General features: G+C 44.1%; 1 protein-coding gene across 1 annotated transcript in view; it reads left to right on the top strand.

The window, feature by feature from the left end:
* Nucleotides 1-25953, top strand: part of CDHR3 (cadherin-related family member 3) — a 96901-nt gene that overhangs the window by 28457 nt on the left and 42491 nt on the right. Inside the window, exons 6-9 of the mRNA XM_006882685.1 lie at nucleotides 11221-11315; nucleotides 13158-13262; nucleotides 20306-20454; nucleotides 23876-24065. Of these exons, the coding sequence (XP_006882747.1) occupies nucleotides 11221-11315; nucleotides 13158-13262; nucleotides 20306-20454; nucleotides 23876-24065 (539 nt within the window). The remainder of the gene's footprint in view (nucleotides 1-11220; nucleotides 11316-13157; nucleotides 13263-20305; nucleotides 20455-23875; nucleotides 24066-25953) is intronic.

Below are 25953 nucleotides of genomic sequence, written 5' to 3' on the forward strand. Positions count from 1 at the left end.
TAGAAAAATGTTCTCCTCAACCACAATTAAATCCAGGCCCAAGGGCAGCAGCCCCAGGGGCCTAAACAACTTTTAAATAAAAAAGCCCACCCACCAGGTTCTGATCTTTTACAAAAGAGGCTTCCAGTCCATAGCAAAGGAGAGGAAGACCCTCAACTAAGTGGATTGGCACGAAGGAGAGGAAGACCCTCAACGAGGTGGATTGACACAGTGACTGCTGCAATGGGCTCTTGTGTGTCAGAAAGTGTGAAGATGGTTCAAGACAGAATAGGGTTCAGATCTTTTGTTCATAGGGTCATTATGAGTCATGCTCAACTCGACAACACCTAACAACAACATCTAGTAAGTGCCACATGTAATGTAAAATGTTGCAGTAAAAAAATCTGACATGTTGACATTGACTCATGTTACTGTGGTTATGTGCTATCAAGTAGACATGACTCATAGTGACCCTGTGAAGAACATATCTGGACCTTGCTCCATCCTGCACCATCCCCAATGATCTCTGACATGCTCAAGTCCACTGTGACTGTCACTGTCACTGTATCAGTCTATCTTCTCTGACCCTCCACCTTTCCCACCTTGGTGTCTTTTTTCCAAGGACTAGCCCCTCCTGACAACATGCCCAAAGTATGAGAGACTAAGTTTTACTCTTGTTGCCTCTAAGAGCACTGTGATTACATTTTCTCCAAAACAGATTTCTTTGTTCTTTGCGAAGTCCATGAGATATTCAATACTTTCTCCAACACCACAGTTTAAAGGCATTGATTCTTCTATCAACTTTATTCATGATCCAACTTTCAGATGCATAGGAAGTGCTTAAAAAAACCCCTTGACTTGAAGCAGATGCACTTTAGTCTTTAAACTGGCTTCCTTGCTCTTTAACACTTTGGAGAGGTCTTTGACAGCAGTTTTCCCCAATGCAACGTGTCTTTTATATACTGTAACCTCAACTCAAAGTAGACTATCACATCTTTGTCGCTGGGTTTGAACTACCAACCTTTCAGTTAAGAGTTGGGATGTCTAATCACATTAATAAAAAGAGCCAGGTGAAAGGAATTTTAATAATGCACTTTCTTTAACTCCAAATGTTATGATTTCAACATATGGTGACCATAAAAATTATTAATGAGGTATTCTACCCTTTTTCATATGAAGTATTCAAAATCAATGTGTATTCTACACTTATAGCACATCGTCACTCAGACCAGCCACCTCACAGATGCTCGATAGTCACGTGTCATTGTGGCATGAAGCTCCCGCACGTGACAGCACAGGTTCATGTCAGGTGCTCGGCCCCATGCACCTTCTGTGTTGCGATGGATGCAGGTGGAATAAGGCTGAAGGCATGCACCAATAGTGGACTTGGAGCAGGAAAAGCAAAGGGGAATCTGCATGTGAACAATCTGCATGTGATGCAGGCTGTAGAAAGCCACCCCTCCTCCCATCCAGCCTCCACTCTCCCTCCTTCCTCTTCTGCTTGGAAATGGCCATGGTGATGGCAGCTGAGCCTCCTAGGAGACTCTCAGGACGTTAATCAGTTTCACAGCTGGAGGCAAAGTGATCTAGTGCAGCAATTCCTCCATTAAGGGGCTTTCTCTTGGCCCTTCCATTAGGGAAGGACTTTTGCATAAAGTGAAATGTGCTTTGTCTTCAGCAGACCAGACAAAGGATTAAATTAAAAGAGCAATAACCTTGCTACTAGCTGGGCTACAGGCAGGGCAAATGGGGAGTAATTCTCTCTCTGCTTCCATCTTGTTCCTGTCTCTCCGGCTCCAAGAAGTCTTCCTGGGACTAGAGGGATCAGCATATCCTGAACTTGACCCTACTAAGGGTCCTTGCTGGCTGGGACTTTCCAAATCTATTGGGATTTTGTCTGAGGTCTCCTGACCCCAATTCCTATTCATCCCCTTCTATTAAGTTCTGGCATATTCTGCCATCGGTTCCCCATTCCTTTGTTTAATGAGTGGTGCCTTTCTTCTTTCCCATGCACCAGCCTGCCCTCTCCCATCCTTGGCCCATACAGCCCCTCCTCGCGTCTGCCCAATAACTCACAAGTCAATGCAGACAGTCTTTGCAAAGACATGTCTACTCCAGGTCCTTATTAGCATGTTCAAGAAAAGAAAACATGGTGGCATTGGGCAATTCCCATTCGAAACACACAGCCATGGATCATTGTTCACAACCGTGGGTCAGGCCTTCTCTTGAATAGACAGAGATCACTGTCCTAAAGATTTGGAAACAGTATTCCTGCAGAAGGGAACCCAGGCTGATCATGAAACACAGTGACAAATGGCAGGGGACAGGATCCACACTTCATCAGCCAACTATTGCATTACTAATGTGTCTCTTCTTAAAAAAAAAAAATTCAAGTACTTGCCTCTATACCGCTTAGGTTACTTTCAGAACAACAAACAAGCAGGAGTCACTTAAAAGGCATTCAGTTGGGATCTCCTTTTTTTCCTTGAGGGGAGAGGGTAGTGTTTGACGGTAGTATTTTATTTTTTTTTCTCCCTTGTGTCTTTCCCTCCAGTCTCCCTCCCTTCTTCCTCAGTTATTGTTGTTCTTGTGTGCCATCGAGTCAGAACCGACCCACAGCTGATCCTCTGGTGGATTTTCACATGGGAGGTAATTGCCTAACCTTCTCCTGAGGAGCAGCTGGTGGATTCAAGTCACGTGCCTTTGGAATGGCAGCACGGCTTCTAGAGAAAGTCGTATTTATAACTTGTCTCATCTTGGTTGATTATGCTTTGACCTCTTGGTGCTTCTGTGGTCATATTCTCAGTAGCTTAAGCAAGCCCCCTCCACGACTCACACAGTGTACTTGTACCAGGTTGGTTTGTGGGACACCATGATGTTATGCTGCCAGTATATCAAATACCAGTTGGGTCACTCATGGTGGATAGATTCAGCAGAGCTTCCAGACAAAGACAGACAAGGAAGAAAGGCTTGGTTCTCTACTTCTCAAAATAAACCAATGAAAATTTAATGGATAACAACTGGATTTTTTTTCTAATAGAATTCTAGAAGCTAAACATAGATTTGTCATGAGTTGAAGATAACTCAATGACAATTGTTAGGGGTTGAATTGTCCCCCGAAAAAATATGTGTTATACATTCTGCCTTCTATTTCTGTATTTCCCAGTCCAGCTTTCAGCAACATAGCAAATGATTGAATAGACCATGGCCTGAATAAGGTGCACCTTAGTCCTCAAACTAACATCATTGCTCCTCAGTAACTTGGAGAGGCTCTAAATGCAAACTTTCACAGTGCAGTACATCTCCTGAGAGCTGGACAGTGAATAAGGAAGACAGAAGAAGAAGAATTGATGCCTTTGAGCTATGGTGTTGGCTAAGAGTCCTGAAGATCCCATGGACTATCAAATACGCCAAGATATGTTTTAGAGACAGTGTAGCCAGACTGTTCCTTGGAGACAAAGATGATTAAACTTGGCCAGATATACTTTGAGTATGTTGCTAGGAGAGGTTATTCACTGGAGAGGGACATCATGTTTGGGAAGGTGAAGGAACAACGAAAGAGAGAAAAAGACCCTCAACTGGGTGGCTTGACAGAGTGACTGTGACGATGGGCTCAAGTGTGTCAGAGATTGTGAGGATGGCACAGGACAGGATAGGGTTCGGATCTGTTGTTCATAGGCTCACTATGAGTCTTACTCAACATGACAGACCTAAAAAAAACCCCAAACAACAAAAACCCAAAAACCATATCTGAGCATGGCCTGGTGGTATAGTCTGTTCCATATTGAACTACTAACTGGAGTCAGTGGTTCAAATCCACCAGCCTCTTCAATGGAGAAAGGTAGACCAGAGTGCCCTGTTAAGGTTTGCATTCAGAACCTGATGCTGTCATAAGTCAGAATCCAGTCAAGGACAGTGGGTTGTATCTATGGTTAAGGAGTCCTGGTGGCATGGTAGGTAAGGTGTTGGGCTGCTGACTGAAAGACTAACAGTTTGAATCTGCCAGTGACTCCAAGGGATGAAGATGAGGCAGTCTGCTCGTGTTCAGAGTTACAGCCTTGGGAATCTGACAATGTCTTGTCTTGGCATGAACTCCATGACTATGTTTATATGCAGTGACAATGTGTTTATAATCCCATTGGGAGTGAATTTTGTCACATTACAGAGGTCTTATCAGTGCAATATGTGTTTTAAGTGAATTTCTTTTGAGAAATAAAAGCAGATCAAGCAAGCAAGCAGAGATGAGGAAAATAGGTGCCAAGTCACATGAAAATCATGGGATAGAAACTTGGAGTCAAGGACCTTTGTCCAGAGAGAAAGCTTTCCCCATAGAGTCAGCTCCCTGAATTCAGCCTCCCAGACTGTGAGAGAATGATTTCCTTTTTGTGACCACCACTACGTGTGATATTTCTATTATTGTTGTTGTGTACTGTCAGTCAGAACCGACCCATAGCTGACCTTCTGGAAGGTTTTCAGAGGCAGTTAATCGCATGGGAGGAGATTGCCCATCCTTCTCCCGCGGAGAAGCTGGTGACACAGTTCAAGAACCGTGTGTCTTCAGGATTTCAGAGCAGCTTCTTGCTACTAGGCTACTAGTGACCTACTCTTTAGGGAGTTTCACTGCCAACCCAAAGTTTGCAGCTCTCTGAGTTTCAATTCACCATCAGTTCCTTGTGGAAAAGATGAGCAATCTCTTCCTGTGTCACTTACAGCCTTGTAAACCCAGTAAAGGGTCAGCTGTGAGTTGATTCTGACTCCATGGCAATGAGTTTGAGTTTGAAAGATGGCTAAGATAACCACTAAAACAACAGTGAGATCTTGGTTAGCCCTGGACCCTGGGAAAAAAAGGCTCCTTTCTTCCACCTGATTAAGTGTTGGGCTACTGACAGAAATGCTATTGTTTGCAACCACCAGTTGCTTACAGGGAGAAAAACACTCCCATAAAGATTTATGGTCTTTGAAGCCCTATTAAGGAGCCTTGTGGCATAGGGTGTAATGTATCTTATAGCCAATTACAAAAGTTGTCAGTTCAAATCCTCTTGCTACTCCATGGGAAGAAGGTGAGCAGTCTCTTCCCATAAAGATTGGCTTGATGGTAATGGATTGGTAAGCAGCTGCTCTGCAATCCCAAAGGCTATGGTTCGAATCCACTAGATGCTCTACAGAAGGATGCGCAATGTCCTCCTGTGTGATTTATTGTCTGAATACCCACTGGAGGGTCAGCTTTGAGTTGATTCCAACTCAACAGCAAACAGCAACAAAAATTGGACCGTTCTGCTCTGCCTCACAGGGAGCTCTGATGGGCTAATAGGGAAGGAATAGTACTGTGAACTCAAAGGCACATGGTTTGAATCCTCCAGCTGCTCCTTGGAGAAAGACAGGCAATCTCTTTCCATGTGATTTACTGCCTCTGAAAATTTCTTGGCGGGTCAACTGTGAGTCAATTCTGACTTGACAGCATGTAACAACAGCCACCTTCTGTCCTATAGGGCTGCTATGAATTGTTTTCCTTTCCTCTGGGAACTTGTCCAAAAGGGGCCTGGAAGTTGACTGATTTGCCCTGTGAGAGATGGGAAGAGGCAGGGATTCCTGCTTGTTTGCCTCGTAAACCTCAAAGTAACTGAGAGATACCAAGCCAGACCTGGTTGACTCAATAATTGAGACTGTGTAGGGGGTTGGCTAGGGGTGGGGTGGCCTCTCCAGGGATCCTGACAGTTCAGGAGAATGAAAAGACACCCTCTCACCCTCCTATCTGCAGACACCATTGCATAATAAAGGGTGAATGGAGCAGGAAGTGTGGGCTCCCTGTCTTCCAAACTGAAGCTTCTGTGCCCCTGAGCAAAGCGTAGCTGCAAAGAAAAACACTAGGGTGATGGTAAAGAAATATTCCCAGCAGGGAAACCAGAGAGCTTGTTTAACAAGCATTTGTGAGCGAAATTGATCTGATTACTCAGGACTTTTCTTAGCCAGTGCCGGGGCAGAGAGGGGCTGCGACTGCTTTTCATTCTATTTAATTTCTGTTTTCCAAGAATGAATATCAGGGGAGCAGCTATGATTAAACAAGCCTTTAAAAGGAGGAGAGAATGCCAGGTTTTACAGAAAGCCTTACTGAGTCGCTGGCAAATGGCCACATGACACAATATTTTTAGTCTATGGATATTATCTCCTTTCTAAGCACAAAACCGCTATTCCCATTAACACTAGCTCGTAAGTTCAAGGATAAAAAAGATTAGCCTAGTGCTAAAAGAAAAAAAATTAAAAATTGGGGTTCCAGGAAATCAGCCTTTTAATAGAAATTAAAAAGAAAATTTCCATGCTCCCCTAATTAGACAGCTTCACATTCCTTGTATTCGTGACTAGTTCTCCCCACTTTTCTTTCTTTTCTCCCTATATGTGGTGACACTGTAGGTAGAACTGGAAATTTTATACCTAACATTATTACTGCCAAATGTTGTTGTTGTTTTTTTAAAAAAAATCGTGTTTGACAAGATGGTGTTTTGTTGTTGCTGCTTTGTTACTCTTACGTCTCAAGGTAGGAACACTGGTCTCACGTAGACAGGAAATCAATTTAAAATGCCAGTGTTTATAATTTGTTGTGACACTTATCTGCCATCTAGTTGGTTCCTGATCCCAAACAACTCTATAAAATGAACCTGTTACCTGATTTTGTGCTGTCCTGAGAATCAGCTATGGGTCCAAGTCTGTAATCAGGTGACTTTCAGAAATGGATCAGCAAACTCTTCTCCCTGGTCTACCTTAGTCTAAAAGCTCCGTCTAAACCTTTAACCTCATAGGAAGACACAGCCTCCACAGGCGGACACTTGTGGCTGTGCATTAGGTGTGTTGGCCGGAATTGAACCTGGGTCTCCCACAGTGAAGATGAAAATTCTACCACTAATAAATACTTATTGAGCATCTACTATGCAAAAACTTTTGACTGTGTGAATCATAACAAACTGTGGCTGACTCTGAGAAGAATGGGGATCCCAGAGCACTTATGTGAAACCTATACTTGGGCCAGGAGGCAGTGATCCAAATAGAGAAAGGAAATACTGCATGGTTCAAAATCAGAAAAGGTGTACACCAGGGATGCATCCTATATCCATACCTTTTCAATCTATATGCAAATAGTCGCAGAGACTGGTCTCTATGAGGAGTTATGTGTATCAGGATTGGAGAAAGACTCATCAACAATCTATGTTATGTAGATGATACAACCTTGTTTGCTGAAACTGAGGAGGACTTGAAGCACTTGCTGCAGAAGGTCAAGGATGCAGCCTTTGATATGGATTGAAGCTCAACATCAAGAAAACAAAGGTTCTCACCACTGGGCTAATAGGTAACATCATCATAGCCAGTGAAGAGATTGAAATTATTAACAGCTTCAGCTTGCTTGCCTTCACAATCAACACTTTGATACCAGCAGCCAGGAAATCAAAAGATGGATTGCACTGAGAAAATTTGCTGTCAGGGACCTCTCCAGAGTACTGAGAAGCAACTAAGTCAGTCGAGAGACTGAGGCATTCCTGATCCAGGCCATGGTGCTTGCAATTACCTGCTATGCATCAGAAAGCTGGACAATGACTAAGGATGAAAGAAGAATTGATGTCTTTGACTTGTGGTGCTGGAGAAGAGTATTGAATATATCATAGACTGCTAGGAGAACAAATAGGTTTTCACGTAGAGAATGAAACCAGATTTCTCCTTGAAGGCAAGGAATTTGAAGTTTGGTCTTACCAAACTTGGAAGGACCAGTCCTTGGCAAGGGACATCATGCTTGGAAGGGTGGAGGGACAGCACAAGAGACCTGCATGAGGTGGATTGACTCAGTGACTGGGGTAATGGGGGTAGGTGTGTCAGAGACAATGAGGTTGGCTTAGGATAGAGCAGAGTTCAGAGCTGTTGTACACAGGATCATGATGAGTTGTAAGTAACTCGACGGCACATAACAACAACAGCAGCAATTATGTATCAGGTATTGGCCATATAGCTATGAATGCAATGAAACCTCTCCCTCATAGATCAGAGCTTACATTTGGACAGAACAATACTAACACTTATTGATGGCTTATCATGTGCCAGATATTGTTCTGGGCTTGTCACATGATCACCTAATGGAAGGTGCACTACTGTGCTTGCTCTTTGTTGCATAATCTCACACATCGGGGAATTGATGGACTTGAATTCGTCTCACTCCAGAGCCATAGTGCTGAATTCTCCTGCTCCATTTTGTGATCCTTATATTCCCAGATGGGTTTAGGAGTCTTCCACCTCTGTTCCTATCATCCTCTCTATATTTATCCTTCTTAGACCATCTCTCTCACATCTTGTCACTTCCTTGACTTGATCATATGCCTGTGCAGAGCCTACCACCTACAAATCCCAAACTCTTACTCTTAACCTTGAAACTCAAATGTTTGAGACCAACCAGAACCACTGCCCCATCTCTAGCACATTTAAAAACACACATAAGAGGTATATATATATATGTCTCTATCCAGGTGCATATAGCCAACACCCTCCTTGAGCATCCAGAACCCTGCCGTTCCGCCACATGCAGCTTGGTAAGCCTCCAACTTATGGCTGTGTGAGGGTTCTTTTTGAGGAAGGTTCTGCTCAAAGACATACAACAGGCCACATACAGGCAGCTCAGACAGTGACCTACCCAGGGGCCTGGAGAATTAGTAGAGGTTTCAGATTTAAACGTCACTGCTTTGAGTATTTACACAATTTGGGAGGCTGAAGAAGTGTTGATCTTGGTACTGCCCAATTACTTCCTTTCCCAAGAAATGGGTGGAAATCATCTAAACGACTGGCAAGAAAGGTCTAAAACCCCTAAAATAGAATGATGTACAATCAACTCTCACAACTATCAAGTTGATTCTTTATCACCATCAAATTGATTCCAACTCATCGTGGTCCTTCACCAGGTTTCTGAACCTCTTCCTGGGGAAGACGGACCATCTTTTCTCCTCAGAAAACAAGGTGAATTCGAACTGCCATAGACCACGGAGCCTTCTGGCTCCCATATATATGTGGGTTATAGCACCAGTGTTCCTTCTCATTAACGAACCTGGCTGAATATTTTGCTTGAAATAAATTTAGAAGATAGTGGAAAATGCTGATGATGTCGATGAAAAGATATTATTCTGATCAGGACATCAACTCCCATTTTTCACGCCTGATGAGTGTTTGCAGAGGAAACAATTAATGGCTATGCTTCAATGCAATGGGGTTTTACACATATTTTCCATTATGTTTTTATCTTTATGCTTTTCTATTTTTTCCAGTGTCTGTATAAAATGTATGTTCATGAAAGCTAGAGAAATGAGAAATGTTACTCTATAATAAATAGAAAGGAAATACTTAGGAATGGTTCAGAAACCTAAGTTGGGCCCTTTTAATCTATCTATTTGTGTGTGTGTGTGTGTGTGTGTGTGTGTGTGTGTGTGTGTACTTCGTCTTCAGGGAGCTCAGCTGCAGTCACAGCTCAGCAAATTGCTGGGCTGGAAACCTTGGCCAGCACTTCCTTTGATTCAGATTTCAGGGGCTGTGATGCTGATTGCCAAACTGCCTCTGATGATCTGATTCAGAGATCTAAGGCCTTGAGGCTAGATCATTCCTCATCCTAGTGGGAAATAATGAAACCTTTCCACCTTTGAGTCCTCCGGAACAAATGGATGTGTGAACATACAAGGCTGCAGTCAGGCAGTGATTTTGCACGTTCTCACGATGTGCTTTCTCGTTTAATGTTTGCAGAAATGTTGATGACCAAGGAGCCCAATTAATGGTAGTACCATCCCTCAACTAATTCTAGGAGATGAAAGGACTTGACCAAGACCCTGTGACTAAGCCCAGAACTTGAACCAGCTCTTCTGATCCTGGTCCTTCTCTGCTTTCTTGACTCCATCAGGATAGGGATGGCACATGTAGGCACCTGTCCCAAGTGGGTTGGACAAATAGAACTGAGGGAACCTGTCAGGCACGTGGTGATGGGCAAGATGCCATCAAGACATCTGGCCTGGATCCTTGCAGTTAGAATTATCACTCACATACTGACCTCAAGTTGGAACTGACATATATAGCTGACCCTCCATGAGGCTTTCAAGGCTGAAAATCATACAAGAGGAAACTGTCTATCTTTTTCCCATGGAGCCTCTGGTGAACTTGAACCACCTTTGGGCTAGTTAAGGACTTTAAAGAGACTCAACTCCCCAAAACATGGGAAAGCCTCTGCCACATAGCTGCAAGAAGATTTAAGAATGTTGTTGTTATGTACCAGCTAGTTGGGACTGACCCATGGCTGACCCTATACAGGGTTTTCAGAGGCAGTAAATCACACAGAAATTAACTGCAATGAGTTGTTGGTTTTTTAAAAATTATTTTTTAAAAAAGCAAATGGTTCAAAGTAGGCTAATTACAACAAAACCTACAAAGAGAAAATGAGGAAGTAGAACAGCTAATAGAAGATTGCCACTGGCTATCGGGGGTAAAACCAGGCTGCTGCTTGGAGACAAGGATTCTGAGGCTTCGTCTGACATACTTTGGACATATTGCAAGGAGGGACCAGTCCCTTGGAGAGGGATGTCATGCTTTGAAGGGTAGAGGGACAGCACAAGAGAGGAATACCCTGCATGAAATGGATTGACGCAGTGACTGGGGTAATGGGAGTAGGTGTGTCAGAGACAATGAGGTTGGTTCAGGATACAGCAGGGTTCAGAGCTGATGTACATAGATCACTATGAGTCACAAGCAACTTGATGGAACATAACAACCACCACCACAACTTAACATGGTGGGTTAAACTCTCTTTTTACTGATATCAACTGATACCAAGTCACTGGGTGGTCTCTCTCCTTCCACCCACCTGCAGTCATAAGATCTTTTAAAATTTACATTACTAAACCTGGTTTGCAACAAGGCAGAAACAATTAGCAATTTTGGATGAAAAAATTCTGGCAGGGTTAATTTGGAGTTAGGAATTCGTTATAGATCATGTCAGTACCAACTCATAGCTGACCCTCCAGTGGGTTTTTGAAGGCAGTAAATTTCACAGGAGGTGATTACTCATCTTTCTCCCGGGGAGCCACTGATGGATTCGAACTGCCAGGGAGGTGCTGCCTTTGGGTTTATATCTCAACTCCCTATGGAATGGGTAAGAAAAATATTCTAAACTTCAGAGTAAGATGCCTGTTATTAATTTTTTTCTTTGATGATTCTCTCCTTTGTCTTGTTTTTCAGTATTCCCTGATTTCTCCCTCAAAGAGCTTTAGACTGTCTGCTGATGGTTCCCTCTTCTCTACAGAAGAATTTGACTTTGAGGCGGGAAACAACAGGTAGTCCTGGCACACCCTTGCCTGAAGTACTGTCAGGTGGAAAGCACAAAGTAACTGGCCCAGTGAGAGACATGGGTGCAGCTAGAGTGTTCTGAGGGGTTTATTGTCCCTCTATGTTTAGAGAGTGGGACGCTCAAAGAGAAATGGAGAATATTTAACAAGAACCAAAGTAAAAGAAGAATAAAAGCAAACCGATACCACTGAGTCGTTTTCGACTTCGGGCGGCTGCATGTTGGGAAGGGCTCCAGATTGTCTGAGGACCTTCCTCAGATGCCCGGCCTGAGGGGAGGCAGCTCTGAATCCATGTCAGTTGCCAGAGCCAAATGGCTGCAAACAGTAAGGCATCAGGGTGGATACCAACAGGCCCCTGAGGAAAGAGATGAGGAAAGGCCAGGGTTTAGGGTGAAAACAGGCCTTGGAGTTAACCAGGTTGGAATCCTGGCTTCACCCTGTTGTGAGCACTGTTGTGTGCGAGCAAAGTTGACTACAACTCATAGCAACCCTACGAACAACAGATCTGGATCTAGCCCCGTCCTGCGCCGGCACCGTCATCTCCCCCATTAACCCATTCTCTCCCATTCTCATCATTATCTCCGCTTAGCCCATTGCTGCAGTCACTGTGCCAATCCATCTTTCTGAGAGTTTTCCTTTCTTTCTCTAACCCTCCACCTTTTCCAGCATGCTGTCTTTTCCCAAGGACTAGACCCTCCTGACGACATGCTCAAAGTATATAAAACCACATTTCACTATTCTTGCCTCTAAGGAGCACCCTACTTGCACTTTCTCTAAGACACGTTTTTTGTTTTTTGGGCAGTCCGTGGGATATTCAGTCCTCTTCACCAACAGAACAAATCAAAGGCATCACTTCTATAGTCTTCCTTATTCATTGCCCAACTTTCACATGCCTAGAAAGCAATGGGAAATGCCATGACTGGAGTCAGGTACACCTTAGTCTTTAATATGACATCCTTGTTGTTGTTAAGTGCTGTGGAGCTCTAAGCGACTCATAGTGACACTATGAATGAAAGTCCTCAGCACTTGTCTGACCTTCATCCTCTCTCCAGGTTCATAGGGTTTTCAGAGGCAAGCTATTTCAGAAGTGGATGCCACTCCTGCTTCCGAGCTTGTTTTAGTCAGGGAGCTCCACCAAACACTGTCTGCCATAGGTAATCATTAATGCATTTGACAAGTCAGTGTCACAGTAAGGTCCTTGCTACCATATTTCCCCAATGCAGCTCATTTTTTACTTCTTGGCTGCTGCTCCCATAGTAATTATGGATCCAAGTAAAATGAAATCCTGGGAGCACAAAAGCCATAAAACAAACAAACGCACTGCCATTGAGTTGATTCCGACTCATACTGGCTCTGTAGGAGAACTTCGTCAGAGAGTTTCCAGTCTTTACAGAAGAAGGCTGCCTCATCCTTCCCACATGGCATTTTGTGGAGCCAAACTGCTAAACTATTGATTTGCTGCTGAATTCTTTAACTGCTGTGCCACCAGGGCTCCTGGCCGTGAGGACTGGGACAGTTAATACACTGTTGCCTCAGTGTCCTCGCCTGCGTGTGATTTCTGCCTTGCAGGGATGTTGTGAGAAATGAAGGAGATGGGGTGTGTGCAGTAGCTAGTAAGGGCATCGTGAGGTGTGGGGTCCATGGAAGGTAGCCTGACTGGAGCAGGGGGCTTTAGGGAATTAGAGAAGAGAGGACTTAGCAGGTCTGACCCCTGAAAGAGTATATGAAGTTGGGTAGACAGTAGAAATCACCTCTCCTTACTGCTGCCAACACATTTTGAGGTAATGTCAGTAAAGCCTGATTCTCCCACTCGGACTATTTCCCTGACAGCCACTATCTCATCGTGGAAGTGAGAGATAGCCAAGGCCTCAACGTCTCCACAGCGCTCCAGGTGAACATTGTGAACATCAACGACGAAATCCCTCGCTTTACCAGGTAGGCCCGAGGGCATGCAGGCCTCTGGAGCTCCAGGCTCGCTTCCTTAGGCAGCTGAGTGTCCTCAGACTGTGAAAGGAGAGAAAGGAGATAAAAGACTCTGAGGAGAAAAGATCTTCAGAGTCCTTTATCCAGCCTTTGAGCTTCAATTTCCCACCTTCTGTCTGCATGTTCCTCTACCCCCACATTCACAGCCGCCATGAAGTTATGTACGGTGGGGAGAGGAGTGGGGGCCTGGTGTTTAGTGTGTCACTGGGTGTGTGCTGAGGGTGAATATAAGTCTGATACTTTCATTATTAAATTAATTTAGTTTCATCAGAATTAACAGTTTGCCCTGGCTGGCGCAAACTGTTAATGCACCTGGCTGCTAACCAAAACATTGGAGGTTCAAGTCCACTCAGAAGAACCCCAGGAAAAAAAAATTACATGGTGACCGGCTTCCAAAAGGTCACAACCATGGACACTCTGGAGCAGCTCTGTTCCCACACACGTGGGGTCACCAGACGTCAGCACGGACTCTAAGGCAACTGGAAACCTAGAACAAAGTGTTCAGCACTAATAACAGGAGAATCCAGGAGTGCACGTCGCCAGGCAAGATTCCATGAAGCCCTCTCTAAGAATGCCATCCTTTGACTGAGGAGAGGGCTCTTCAGATAGTGTTTCTGGTCTGAGGTGCCTGCCCACTGCTGGGTGCTCTGCGGGGCTTGTGACCACAGTGGACCTGGGTGAGGAGCTGTTGTCAGGCTGCTCGTAGGTCCTGTACAAGGGAAGGTTCATCTGGTGGGAGGGACATTGATCTAGACACAAAGGGAGACCCAAGCCTGTTGTAGATGTTGCTGTGGATTTAGGATCAAGGTGAGTTTAGAAAGGGGAGATGGATTCTGAACTGACAACTGACCTGTGGAACCAGTCAGTACTCAGGAAGAAGGCAAAATCACTTGCCCATGGGGTAGCTGCATTAATTGCTCTGAGCAAATTCAGCATCAGATACCCTGCCAAAAACCCCCACAGTCAGACACAGAGCACAGAGCGAGAAGGTGCAGCCAGAATGTTCCTTGGAGGCAAAGATGATAAAGCTTCATCTCATCTAACTTTGGGCATGTTGTCAGGAGAGGCTAGTCCTAGGAGAAGGACATCATCCTGGGAAGTTGGAGGGTTGCCATTGACTTGATATTGTCTCATCGTGACTGACCCATGCTTGTCAGAGCAGAACTGTACTCCATGGGGATTTCAAGGATTGAGTTTTTAGAAGTAGATCACCAAAGCCTGTCTTCTGAGGAGTCTCTAAGTGGACTCAAACCACTAAGCTTTCCCTTAGGAGCTGAGTGGTTTATCCATTTGCACCACTTAGGGATCAGCTAGATAAAATGCTTGCACAATGTTCTGAGACTGGGAGGTAAGGCTGCCCTGCTCCCAGGTTATCCCCAGGACTGCTCGGCAAACACACCACAAGTGGGAAACTTCTGGAAGTTACTAACTGATCATCAGCTACTAACTGATGCCAACACCAGCCCATATGCTTCGGGAAAAAGGAGCAGCAAATAAGCCTGTGAGAAAGGCTTCCCGACACTGCTGTGACCAGGTTCCACTCGGAAGGCTGGCAGAGTGCATTTATGCTGATGGATTTCTCCTGGGGCACCGTCCAAGCGGGTTATAAATAGCTGTGACATCCCAGCCTGGATGCAGGGTCAAGCAGTGGCCTGTGCGTCACTGCTGATTCATCAGTAACCCTGAGAGAAGGCTGATGGATGCAGCCTGGAGCGGTTGTGATCTGCGACGGCCCCTTACACTCCAGGACTGTGAGGTGGGAAATCAGGTTAATGGGATCACAAAGGGAAAACATAATAGTTTTCCCAGGGGTCAGAACTTTCAAAAGCACCTGTTTGGGATTGAGTCTTCCAAAATAAAGCATTTGACCTGAGTAGAAAGAGAGTCTGACCCCAGCTGATTGTAAGGGTACCGGAAACCTGCCTGTGATTCTCTTGTTCTCGAGTTTCCTTTGATATAAACCTATTCGGCTTCATCCCCCAGACAGAGGGTGTCACCTGTGTGACTTGCTAACCATTTTATGCCTATGTGGTGGCAAATGTCTGTTTAGTTCGATGCCCTCTAAGAATGGGCCTTGTGGACTCCTGAGGCATACTCTAGGATTCTGGTATTATTCTTATTTTGTAAAAAATATACTTTTAAAAATATTGTTTGCTTACAAAATTTGAACATACTGTGTTTCCTGCTATCCCTCATTCACACTGTGTTTCACACAATCCTTCCTATTCATTATATTTTATAAAATTAATCAACACTGAACCAGGCCCACCATTACCTTGTCTTCCTAGATTCCCACTGGATCTTTAATAAAAAAATGTAAGTTGGTGTCTGGCTTGTATCTGTATGTACGCACAGTGTTTACCACTATTTATTGTTTTTGAAAGTATGTATAGCAAAACATACACCAAATTCCACAACATGTGCCGATCAGTCACGTTAATTCCATTCTTCCAGTTGTACAACCACTTTTGCTGCCTTTTTCAGAATTGTTCCTCTCCAATTAACCTCAGCTCACTGCCCTTACACTTCCCATCTGATGTTTCACACTGTTGTTTCCAATATGATCCCGTATAGAGAGCTTTTTAAAAGTGTGATGTTGAAGGCAGACATTCCTTACTAGTGTACTAACCAATTAAGCTGACCTATTATTTGGTTCACTATGAGGGAGCTCTGGTGGCTTAGCGGTAAGGAACTGTGCTGCCAGGACAAAAGGCAAACGATTCAAATCCACCAGCTGCTCCACAAGAGAAGAAAGGTAATCTCCTCCTGTGCCATTTACAGCCTCTGAAAACATGCTGGAGGGTCAGCTATAAATTGGCTCAGACTCGACAGCAATGAGAGTTTACCATCCAGTGTCTAGTCCTGTCTCCTGCATATTTTATGCACTTACTGAATACTCGTTCATAGTCACAGAGCTGCCTACAGCCACCTAGAGCTTACAGCCCTTTCCATGGGTACTGCCATTGGCCTTGTCTGCCGCATCAACTCTGGAGATTTGACGGTACAGGGGGAACTACATGGGGATGTAAGTGGTAGCAGTTGTCCTGTTGGGTTGGCTGCCTCACCCTGGTTTCACTGTGTTTTGGATTGCTGTTAACTGTGAGGGGTATTTTATGATGAAAGATGTTGTTGACACCATGTATTTTCAATAATTGGAAGCATGCAAAAACCAAGGGGAAAGTTTTTGATGTAATGTGGATTTTGATACAATTATGTGTCTGATTCAGGCCATGGTCTTTCCAATTACTAGCTATGCATCCAAGAATAGGACAATGAATAAGGATGACAGAAAAAGAATTGATGCCTTTGAGCTGTAGTGTTGGAGAAGAGCACTGAACATCCCATGGATAGCTAAGAGAACAAACAGATACGTCTTGGAGAGGGTGCAGCCAGAATGCTTTTTGGAGGCAAGAATGATGAGGCTTCACCTCACATACTTTGGACATAGTGCTAGGAGGTGCTACTCCTTGGAGAAGGACATGATGCTGGGAAGGGTGGAGGGTCGCAAGGGAGAAGACTCTCAACCAGGTGGATTGACACGGTGGCTGCTGCAATGAACTCTTGTATGTCAGGAAGTGTGAGGATGGCTCAGGACAGAACTAGTTTCAGATCTTTTGTTCATGGAGTCTCTCTATGAGTTGTATTCTACTTGATGGCACCTAACAACAACAACATGTGGGACACATATATGTCAAGTAGACTCTGGCGGTAGTATCGATGGGATAAGAACTGTTTCTTCAGATTTTCCCAGCTGCAAAAGTCCCTACCAGGCGGTAGTAGGTTCTGTCTGTAGAGTAATAGCTTCCCAAGAAACTTAAGAGGTAGAAAATAGTGGTGAGAGGTATATGTACCATGAGTCATTAAAAGGTTATGGAATTATCTATATGGAATTCAATATCTAATTGAAACTTGACAGATTAGGTGGGAAAATTAGTGGTTTATGCTAATGGTCAAGAAAAAATTGGAAAATGAGAGTAGAAATGGTTACACAACTTGAATAATATAATCATGCTACTGACGTGTTGTTGTTGTTAGGTGCTATCGAGTCGTAGACAACTCATAGTGACCCTATGAATGAAATGCCTGAGCACTATTCATAGAGTTTCCAGAGGCAAGCCATTTTCGGAAGTGGATGCTGCTCCTGCTTCCAGGCTTGTTTTAGTCGGGAAGCTCCAGCCAACACCATCCACCATGGGTAAGCATTATCATATTTGGCACATCAGTGTCCCAGTATTTAGCATCACAGCAACCATGAGTTATCTCTGTGCAGCAACTCACAGACCAGTGCTATACCACCTAGAATGTTTGACAGGAAAACAAATTGAACCCGGCCTGAGGGCTGCAGGTTAAAATCACCCACCTCGGGCTTGGTAGCATAACTTTCTGTCCACTAGGCAAACATAGCTCTCTCTGTGTTGTCGTTGTTATTGTTAGGTTCCGTTGAGTCGTAGACGACTCATAGCGACCCTATGAGTGAAAGACCTAAAGCACTGTTCATAGAGTTTCCGAGTCAAGCCATTTCAGAAGTGGATGCCACTCCTGCTTCCAGGCTCGTTTTAATCGGGAAGCTCAAGCAAACACTATCCACTACTGGTAGAACTTGTTAAACTGAGGTATGGTCTATTGTGTACATAGCCAACAACAACAAATAGCATCCATCAAAACAAAAGTTCTCACAGAATGAATGTGAAGGCTGAGCCCAGTCCCTTGAGTGCCATGTGTTATTCCTCTGGCTCAAGTTTGGGAGACTGCCACCCTCACCTCCTTGGCCCTCAGCAGACCCCTTCCTCCCACTGTGTCTACTCCTGGACCCATCAATGGGCAGCATGACGTGGCCCACTATAGAGGAAACCAGTCACTTGGTGTACCAGGAACTTAGCTTAGCAGGAATAGTAGCTTAGCAGGCCTCTTTCAGTGGGATTCCAGGTGGGGAGAGGCCCAGCTCACTGGGACGTCCTTTCGGGCTCAGCAAATTATTACTATCCCTACCCCCACCCCCACCCTCATCCCCCCACCCCCAACTGTGGCATGAAATGACAGGAGATCACCTCCTGTGGGGAGAGGGTTGGAAGCAGATGAGCATCTATGCAAGAGACTTGAGGGGAGAGATGGGGACCAGGTCAACAATTACCTCATTAGCATTGGGGGCTCAGCCCAGGCTCCCAGGGGAGCACTTGTTGGAAAGAGCAGGAAGCAGCCTTTTTCTGCTGGCTTCTGACTCATGAGGATGGAGGGGCAGATCCTCTTAGTCCTTCTCTGGAATTCTAGTGAGTATTTGAAGTTCCTTCTTGAATTACCCCTTCCTCATGAAAGTGAATACAGTGATTTAGACCTGAGTGATGGTATTGTAAAAGCTATTTAATCAGCTATCATAGAGTCCATTCCAAGTGTTCTCTAAAACATCTTTCAGTGGCTGCTTTTTTTTTTTTTTTGGAAACAGATCTTTCCAGGCAGCTCTGGGTGGACTTAAACCTCCAATCTTTCTGTTAGCAGCCAAGAATGTTAATGGTGTGTGCCATCAAAGATGGTCTTGTGTGGGAAAATCTAAACTTAGGGAACTGTTAAATTGTTGTGTGGGAAAATCTAAACTTAGGGAACTGTTAAGTTGTCGTTAGATGTTCTCAAGTGATCCTATGAACAACAGATCCGATGTTTGCCCTGTGCTTGCCATCCTCACCATCCTGAAATGCTCAAACTCATTACTATGGTTACTGTGTCAGCCCCTCTTACTGAAGATCTTCCTCTATCTCTGACCCTTTGCCTTTATCAGCATGATGTCTTCTTCCAAAGTTTGCCCCATCCTCACAACCTCCCCGAAGTATGAGAGATCAAGTCTCAGCATCTTCGCCTCTAAGGCACCCTGGTTATTCTTCCTCCCTGACAGACGTGCTTGTTTTCTCATCAGTCCATGGAGGGATAGTCAGTACCATCAGGTCAATTCTGATTCACAGTGACCCCATGTGATGGCATAGAATCATCCCCATACAGTTTTCTATGCTGTAATCTTTCTGGGAACAAATCACGTGTCTTTTCTCCCACAGAGTGGCCATGGGCTCAAACATCTAACCTTTCCAGAGCAGCCGCGCAGCTAGGGCTCCTTAACTGATAAATTAGAGGTGACGATTTGCCCTACTGAAATGATTTTCCTTCAGCAAAAGGATTTCCTGCAGAGTTACTTTAAACAATAAGCTTCCCTTGGTGCATTCAAAATTACTCAATTTACCCAATTACCTGTCTTATTATTGTCTGCGCCTCCAAAGGCAGTAGGGATCTGAGAAGATGAGTCAGCTGCTGAAGGGGGTTAGCGTGTAAGAAGTCACCCGTGGAGGACAGCGTTCTAATGTTGTCTTCTGCCAAGGGGACTTCTTCTCCGATCAGAGAGCTGACCTCATGAATAATGCAACTCTAGAAGGTGCATACTTCTGTGCGTAGATTCTGTCTCCTCGGGCAAAAAACCCAAAGAAGACAAGGACAGACTAAAAAGCCAACAGAGGCATTAGACTATAGAAGGTTTGTCATTTATTCAGCTTCTGGTGGTAGCCACAGGATGTGGACTGGGGGAGCAGGGAGGGTGCAGAACCTGTAGTCCTGCCTGTTATCACTGGGTGGAGGTTTGTTGTTTTGTTTTTTTTTTTTAATTTAGAGACATTTTGCACAGTGAAGATAGTTAGACTGCCTAATGATCTTTATTTTAAAAGATATTAAACCCAAGTCTGCTCTTACCCAGCACCAGGAGTACAGGGAGCTGGAGACCACAGCCTGATGTTAATCTTAGCAAGCACAGCGTGCCACTCTCTTGCATCTTTGTAAGAGAGCTGGTTTCTGAAAACACAAAGCCAGACTCTTCTTTCAGCTGCGGCAGTTCTCCCTCTGAGCATGCTGATGCGACTTAAACAGCTCCGTGCTATATTTAGCAGTAACCAAAATACCCACCTTCCAGACTCCACCCTCTGGTGCCCTGAAAATTAGCTGTGTCTGCTGTATTTGTGTTCCAGCCCAAAGCGAGTATATGCGATTCTGGAGGAGCTGAGCCCAGGGACCATTGTGGCCAATATCACAGCCAAGGATCCTGATGACGAGGGTTTCACCAGCCACCTCCTCTACAGCATCACTACTGCTAACAGCTATTTTATGATAAATCAGCGTAAGTCACACACGTACAACATGCATTTTCTAATGCAGCCAATTGGATTGTTGTGCAAATATATTCTATATCTCTGGGTGAGGGGCAAGATTGTCTAAGTGCCCATTATTGGTTACTAGAGTAAAGTTGTTAAGTGTTACTGAGTCAATATTGGCTCAAAGTAACCCTATGCGACAGAGTGAAAAAAACCTAGAGTTTTCTAGACTGTAATTTTATAGGAGCTGTTGCCAGGTCTTCCTCCTTCTGAACTGGGTAGATGTCATTCATCAGCCTTCCCATTTGTAGTAGATGACTTAACCATTGCACCACCAGCCTGCTAAATTGGGTTAACAGCCTTATTAAAGCAGCTGGTGTGGGGCTGGGGACACTGAGTGGGACCTAGTATTGTCAGCAAGGCGACCCTTCACCTTTGAGAAAGGTAATATGTAATGCTGAAAGGTTAACTATCCTGAAGATACCCCGGGGTCTTTTGAAGAGAAGATCTATACTAGCAGTACCTGATAGAAATGCACTGGAGACCACAGATAGCATTTTAGAATGGCTGGTAGCCATGATGAGAATATGAAAAAGAAACAGGTGAAATGAATTCTATTGAACCCAACATATCCAAAATATCAGGGAGTTCTGGTGGCAGAGTCTGTGAGGAGGCTGTGCTGCTGGCAGTTCAAATCCACCACTTATTCCTTAGAAGATGGACAGTCTCCTCCCGTGTGATTTACAGCCTCCTAAAACCTACTGGAGGATCAGCTAGGGATCCAAACTGTCAAGGAGTTCTGGTGGCCTAGTCCATAAGGTGTCCTGCTGTTAACCCAAAGGCCACGCATCTCTCATAAATTACACCCACCCTCAGCTCCTCAGAAAAAAGATGGGCTGTCTCTTCACACGCAATTACTGCCTCAGAAACCCAGTGGAGCTACAAGTCCTTTATGACTCGATAGCAATGAGTGAGCGATTCAAAATAGAATTTAAACATAAAGTTTATATAGAAAGAAAGATTATTTACTTGTTTGTGCCAAGATGTTTGGTTTGGTTTTGGGTGTTGCTTGTTTGTTTGTTTTAATGTTCAGCTTAAATTAATTCAAGCTAGTCACATTTCAGGTGCTAAATAATAACCACATAATAAGTGTCACCAAAGTGTACAGTGCAGGTCTGGGTTGATCTGCTGAGTTGCTGTACTTCATTTTTTCTGTCACTGGTGACCTAGTGGCAAGAAGCTGTGCTGCAATCCTGAAGGCACACAGTTTGAGGCCTCCAGCTGCTCTGGGGGAGAAGGATGGGCAATTTCCTCCTGTGCAATTAACTGAAAACCCACTGGAGGATCAGCTGTGGTTTGCTTCTGACTCAACAGTACACAATACACAACAACACACAAACAACTCTGAGTTTATTTCCTATCTGCAGAGAAGACTGGAGTTTCTAGTCAAAACAGCCATTTTTCACTGAGGGCTTCCACAAATTGTACTGAATGATTCACAGACATTCTATCTCAAATCAGCACAAGAACTCACTGAAGTAGCATCAGCCACATTTTACAGATGAGGAAACTGAGGATTAGGAAAAGTCATGCAGATCCGATGACTTGACCAAGGTCTTAAAGCTCATGAGTTATGAGGCTGATACTAAACTAAGCCACCTGACTCCAGAGTCCACCTTCTTAATTGCTACTAGACTGTACTATCTACCTAAATCCTGGTCATATCACAAAAAAGACTTCACTTAGAATAATGATGCTACAAAGCAAAAGGATCTTCCCCCTGAGATGATGTTCCTTGAAGATTTTGCTAAGACTAAAGTGCACCTGATCCAAGCCGTGGTCTTGGCAGTTACTTGCTATGTATGCATCAGAGAGCTGGACAGTGGCTAAGGATGACAGAAGAAGAATCAATGCCTTTGATTTGTGGTTCTGGAGAAGAGTCTTGAACATACCTAGGGAACAAACAGGTCTGCCTTGGAGAGGGTAAAACCAAGTTGCTCCTTGGAGGCAATAATTTTGAAGCTCCATCTCACATTCTTTGGGCATGAGGCCAGGAAAAACCAGTCTTTGGAGAAGGACATCATGCTTGGAAAGGTGGAAGGACAGCTCAAGAGAGAAAGACCCCAGATGAGATGGATTGAATACAGTAACTGGGGCAATGGGGGTTGGTGTGTCAGTGTTGGTGAGACTGGCACAGAATAGGGCAGGTTTCAGAGCTATTGTACATAAAGTCACTATGAGTTGCAGGGGACTTGATGACACTTAACAATAATAGTACTGGAGAAGGAAGACTTGGTGAGACAAACCCAGCTGCTAACCAAAAGTTTGGTGATTTGAATCCAACCAGTGGCTCCACAGGAGAAAGATCTCACAATGCATTTATGTCAACTCTATGAGACAGTTCTACTGTTACCTGGGGTCACTATGAGTCTAAAAATCAACAAGAAGATACCTAACAACAGCAGCCTTAAAGATGAGTTTCTTAGTAGTGTGAATGTTTAACATGTTCAATTGCGAACCAGAAATTTGGAACTTCAGGCTCTCCGAGATGTGCCTGGGGAAAAGGTCTGGGGATCTGCATTTTTAAAAATGGCCATTGATAACCCATTGATAGACCATATTCAAGCTTTAACACAAAGGAGCTTTTCATGAATTTTCCATGATTCGATGGCAAATGGTGGTCATGGGTGGTATTAATGAACAATCTCAGAAATTTGCTCTGTAGGCTTTCAGACAAAGGATACCTATGTGCAGGGAAGGCCGGAAAAAGGCAGTAGCTGAAAATCTCCTAGTGCTCTAACATTATGGTCCTCCGCCCGGGGTTTAGAATTATGGTTGCCCTGTATTTGCGAGTTGAACTTTTAAGAAGTACTTTTTGGAGCATGTTTATTAAGATTCTTTTGTTTCAAGCAACAGAAACTAATGCAACTCAACCTAAGGGGGTGGAAGTGGATATTTTTAAAGACAAAGGACTATATCAAAAGGCTACTGGATATCTCATAAGAAAGAGACAAATGCTCAGAACATAGGCACCTCCAAGGGCTTCATCAACTAGACTATAACTTTGACCTGTACACCTTTGACCTTTGACAGCTCCACTGGTAACCCAACTCAGTTTCTGATTCCCAGCTCACGGTGTTGAATCTTTGGGTCAAGCCAGAATCAGGTGTCTACCAGTTCAGGCAACTCTGGGGCAGGGCTTCTTCCAGAGGACCACAACTGAAGTTAAAGGTGAATAACTCTAAGATAGGCAGTTCTGATACCACAAGAAATACCTAATTCAGGAACTTAATGTGAACTTTTTAAAAGCTAGATTTTATATATATATAATATTCTCTTTGCAAGCCAGCCCTCCTATTAGAATGTTCTTTTCCGGTTTTCTCTGTCTCCATCCCCCTCCTCTTCTTCTCTCTCCAAAAGGGTATGTTCTAATCTTTGTCTTCTCAGTAACTGGTTCAATCCAAGTGGCCAGCAGGCTGGACCGAGATGCTCATGAATTAAGACAAAATCCCACCATTTCTCTGGAAGTCCTGGTGAAGGATAGACCCCAAGGGGGCCAGGAAAATCGTGTCCAGATAACTTTCCTTGTGGAAGACATCAATGACAACCCTGTGACTTGTACCAAGTTCACCTTCAGGTATTTTCATTTTGAAACTTGTGCTGGGCATTTCACCTCACCTATGCCACATGACCCTTTAGTTTCTCAGATATATTCTCAGAAGTGAGTCATCTTATTTCATCCATAGGTTTTCCTTTCATTATTCTTTTATTTTCCTTCTCATTTTCATGCTGGGAAGGGTGGAGGGACAGTGCAGGAGAGGAAGTCCTCAGATGAGATAGATTCATATAGTAACTGGAGTAGATGTGTTGGAGTCAGTGAGACGGGCTCAGGACAGGTCAGTCTTCTGTACATAGTAGGACAGGGCAGACCTGTTGTACTTAGGGTCGCTATATGTTAAAGGTGACTCGATGACACATAATAACAACAACAATTTCCTTTTTTTTTTGTTATCTCTCCTCTCCAATTTCTTACTCTCTTAAAAATGTGTTTTTATTTTGTTCCCTTCTCTGGAATGTTCATCTCTGTTGGTGAAAAGTACCGCTGGGACTTGTTAGACCCTCTCTGGGCTGTGCCTTTTCTTTATTTATTGCCACTAGTGGCCAAACATTCTGTTAGTTAGCACTTATAATAGATGCTTGAGATTTAGGATGAGCAACTGGGAACTCCTAGAGAAACAAACTGCTGGTACTATGAATAAATCAAGCAAAGTACTTACTTAAAACCAAACAAACCATCTAATTCACCTTACACAACTTAATTGCACATAAAACAAAGAGGGAAAACACAGACACAAGTGAGATACAAGCTAATTTGTTTATTTTGGCCTGCTCTTGTCTCAGTATTTGTTCATTTCCCCCCCCTCCCCATTATTGATTCTGACTTATAGGGCAGAGTTGGAGTCAGCCTCTGCTGGCCTAGTTAGGTAAGGAATTGCATAGCCAGCCTAAAGGCAGATGGTTCGAATCCACCAGCTGCTCTATTAGAGAAAGATGAACAATCTCCTCCCATGCAATGTACAACCTCTGAAAACCTGCTTTGAGCTGGTTCCTATTCGATGGCAAACAATAACATACAGCACAGTAGAGATAGCCTTCTTGAGTTTTTAAGGTGGTGAATCTTAAAGGAAGCAGACGTTTCCCATGGAGGCAATGACTGGTGGGCTCAAATGTTGACCTTTCAGTTAGCAGTTGGGTCCTTTAACCACCACGCCAGCAGACACCCTAAATCTATTCTCCATTATTTAAAAACAAAATGCTTTGTGATGTGGGTTATCAAGCCTTTTTAAAGTGGTATTGTCATTCTACTAAATGTTTGGTGTTGGGTTTTGGTTGGGTTTTTTTTTTTTGTGTGTGTGGGGGGGCTTCCCCCAAAGCCAAAAGATTAGTAATTCCCATTTCACCTCATCTCTGTGGTTTCCAACAGCCAGTCTCCAGTTTATTGAGTTTTCAAGGCAGTGACCTTTTGAAAGTAGATCACCACCATGTCTGTCTCCTGAGGCACCTCTGGAGTCAACCTTTCAGCTAGCAGCCAAGTATTTATCTGTTTGCACTGGTCAGGCCTTTCAGAGAAAGCAATAGAACACAACGTCCTTTATTATGCTTGTGACTGTCTCTGTACTTCCAGGTACGGGCCCAGTATCATGCTGAGGAATCAGTTGTTGCATCAAGTATGAGATGAATAAACTGTATTGAGAGCACATGCCATTTGGCCTCCTAAATCAATTTCCCATCTCTCCCAGCCTGCCCTGTGTCCCAGGAAATTGACTTATATGGGTAACCTAAATGGACAGGAAACTGGAGAGATGGGGATGGTGGGCTAGAAGTATTTATGTGACTACTGCCAGCTAGATGTCCCTCCACTCTCCAAAGGTCTCTAGTACTATAAGGGCTAAATCAAACCGAAAGACCAAACCCAACTCATTGTTTGGAGTCCAACTTACAGTGACCAACATACAATGATCATC

The sequence above is a fragment of the Elephantulus edwardii genome, unplaced genomic scaffold (genome assembly GCF_000299155.1).
Source record: "Elephantulus edwardii isolate Elephantulus edwardi_28Jun2011 unplaced genomic scaffold, EleEdw1.0 scaffold00022, whole genome shotgun sequence".
NCBI lineage: Eukaryota > Metazoa > Chordata > Mammalia > Macroscelidea > Macroscelididae > Elephantulus > Elephantulus edwardii.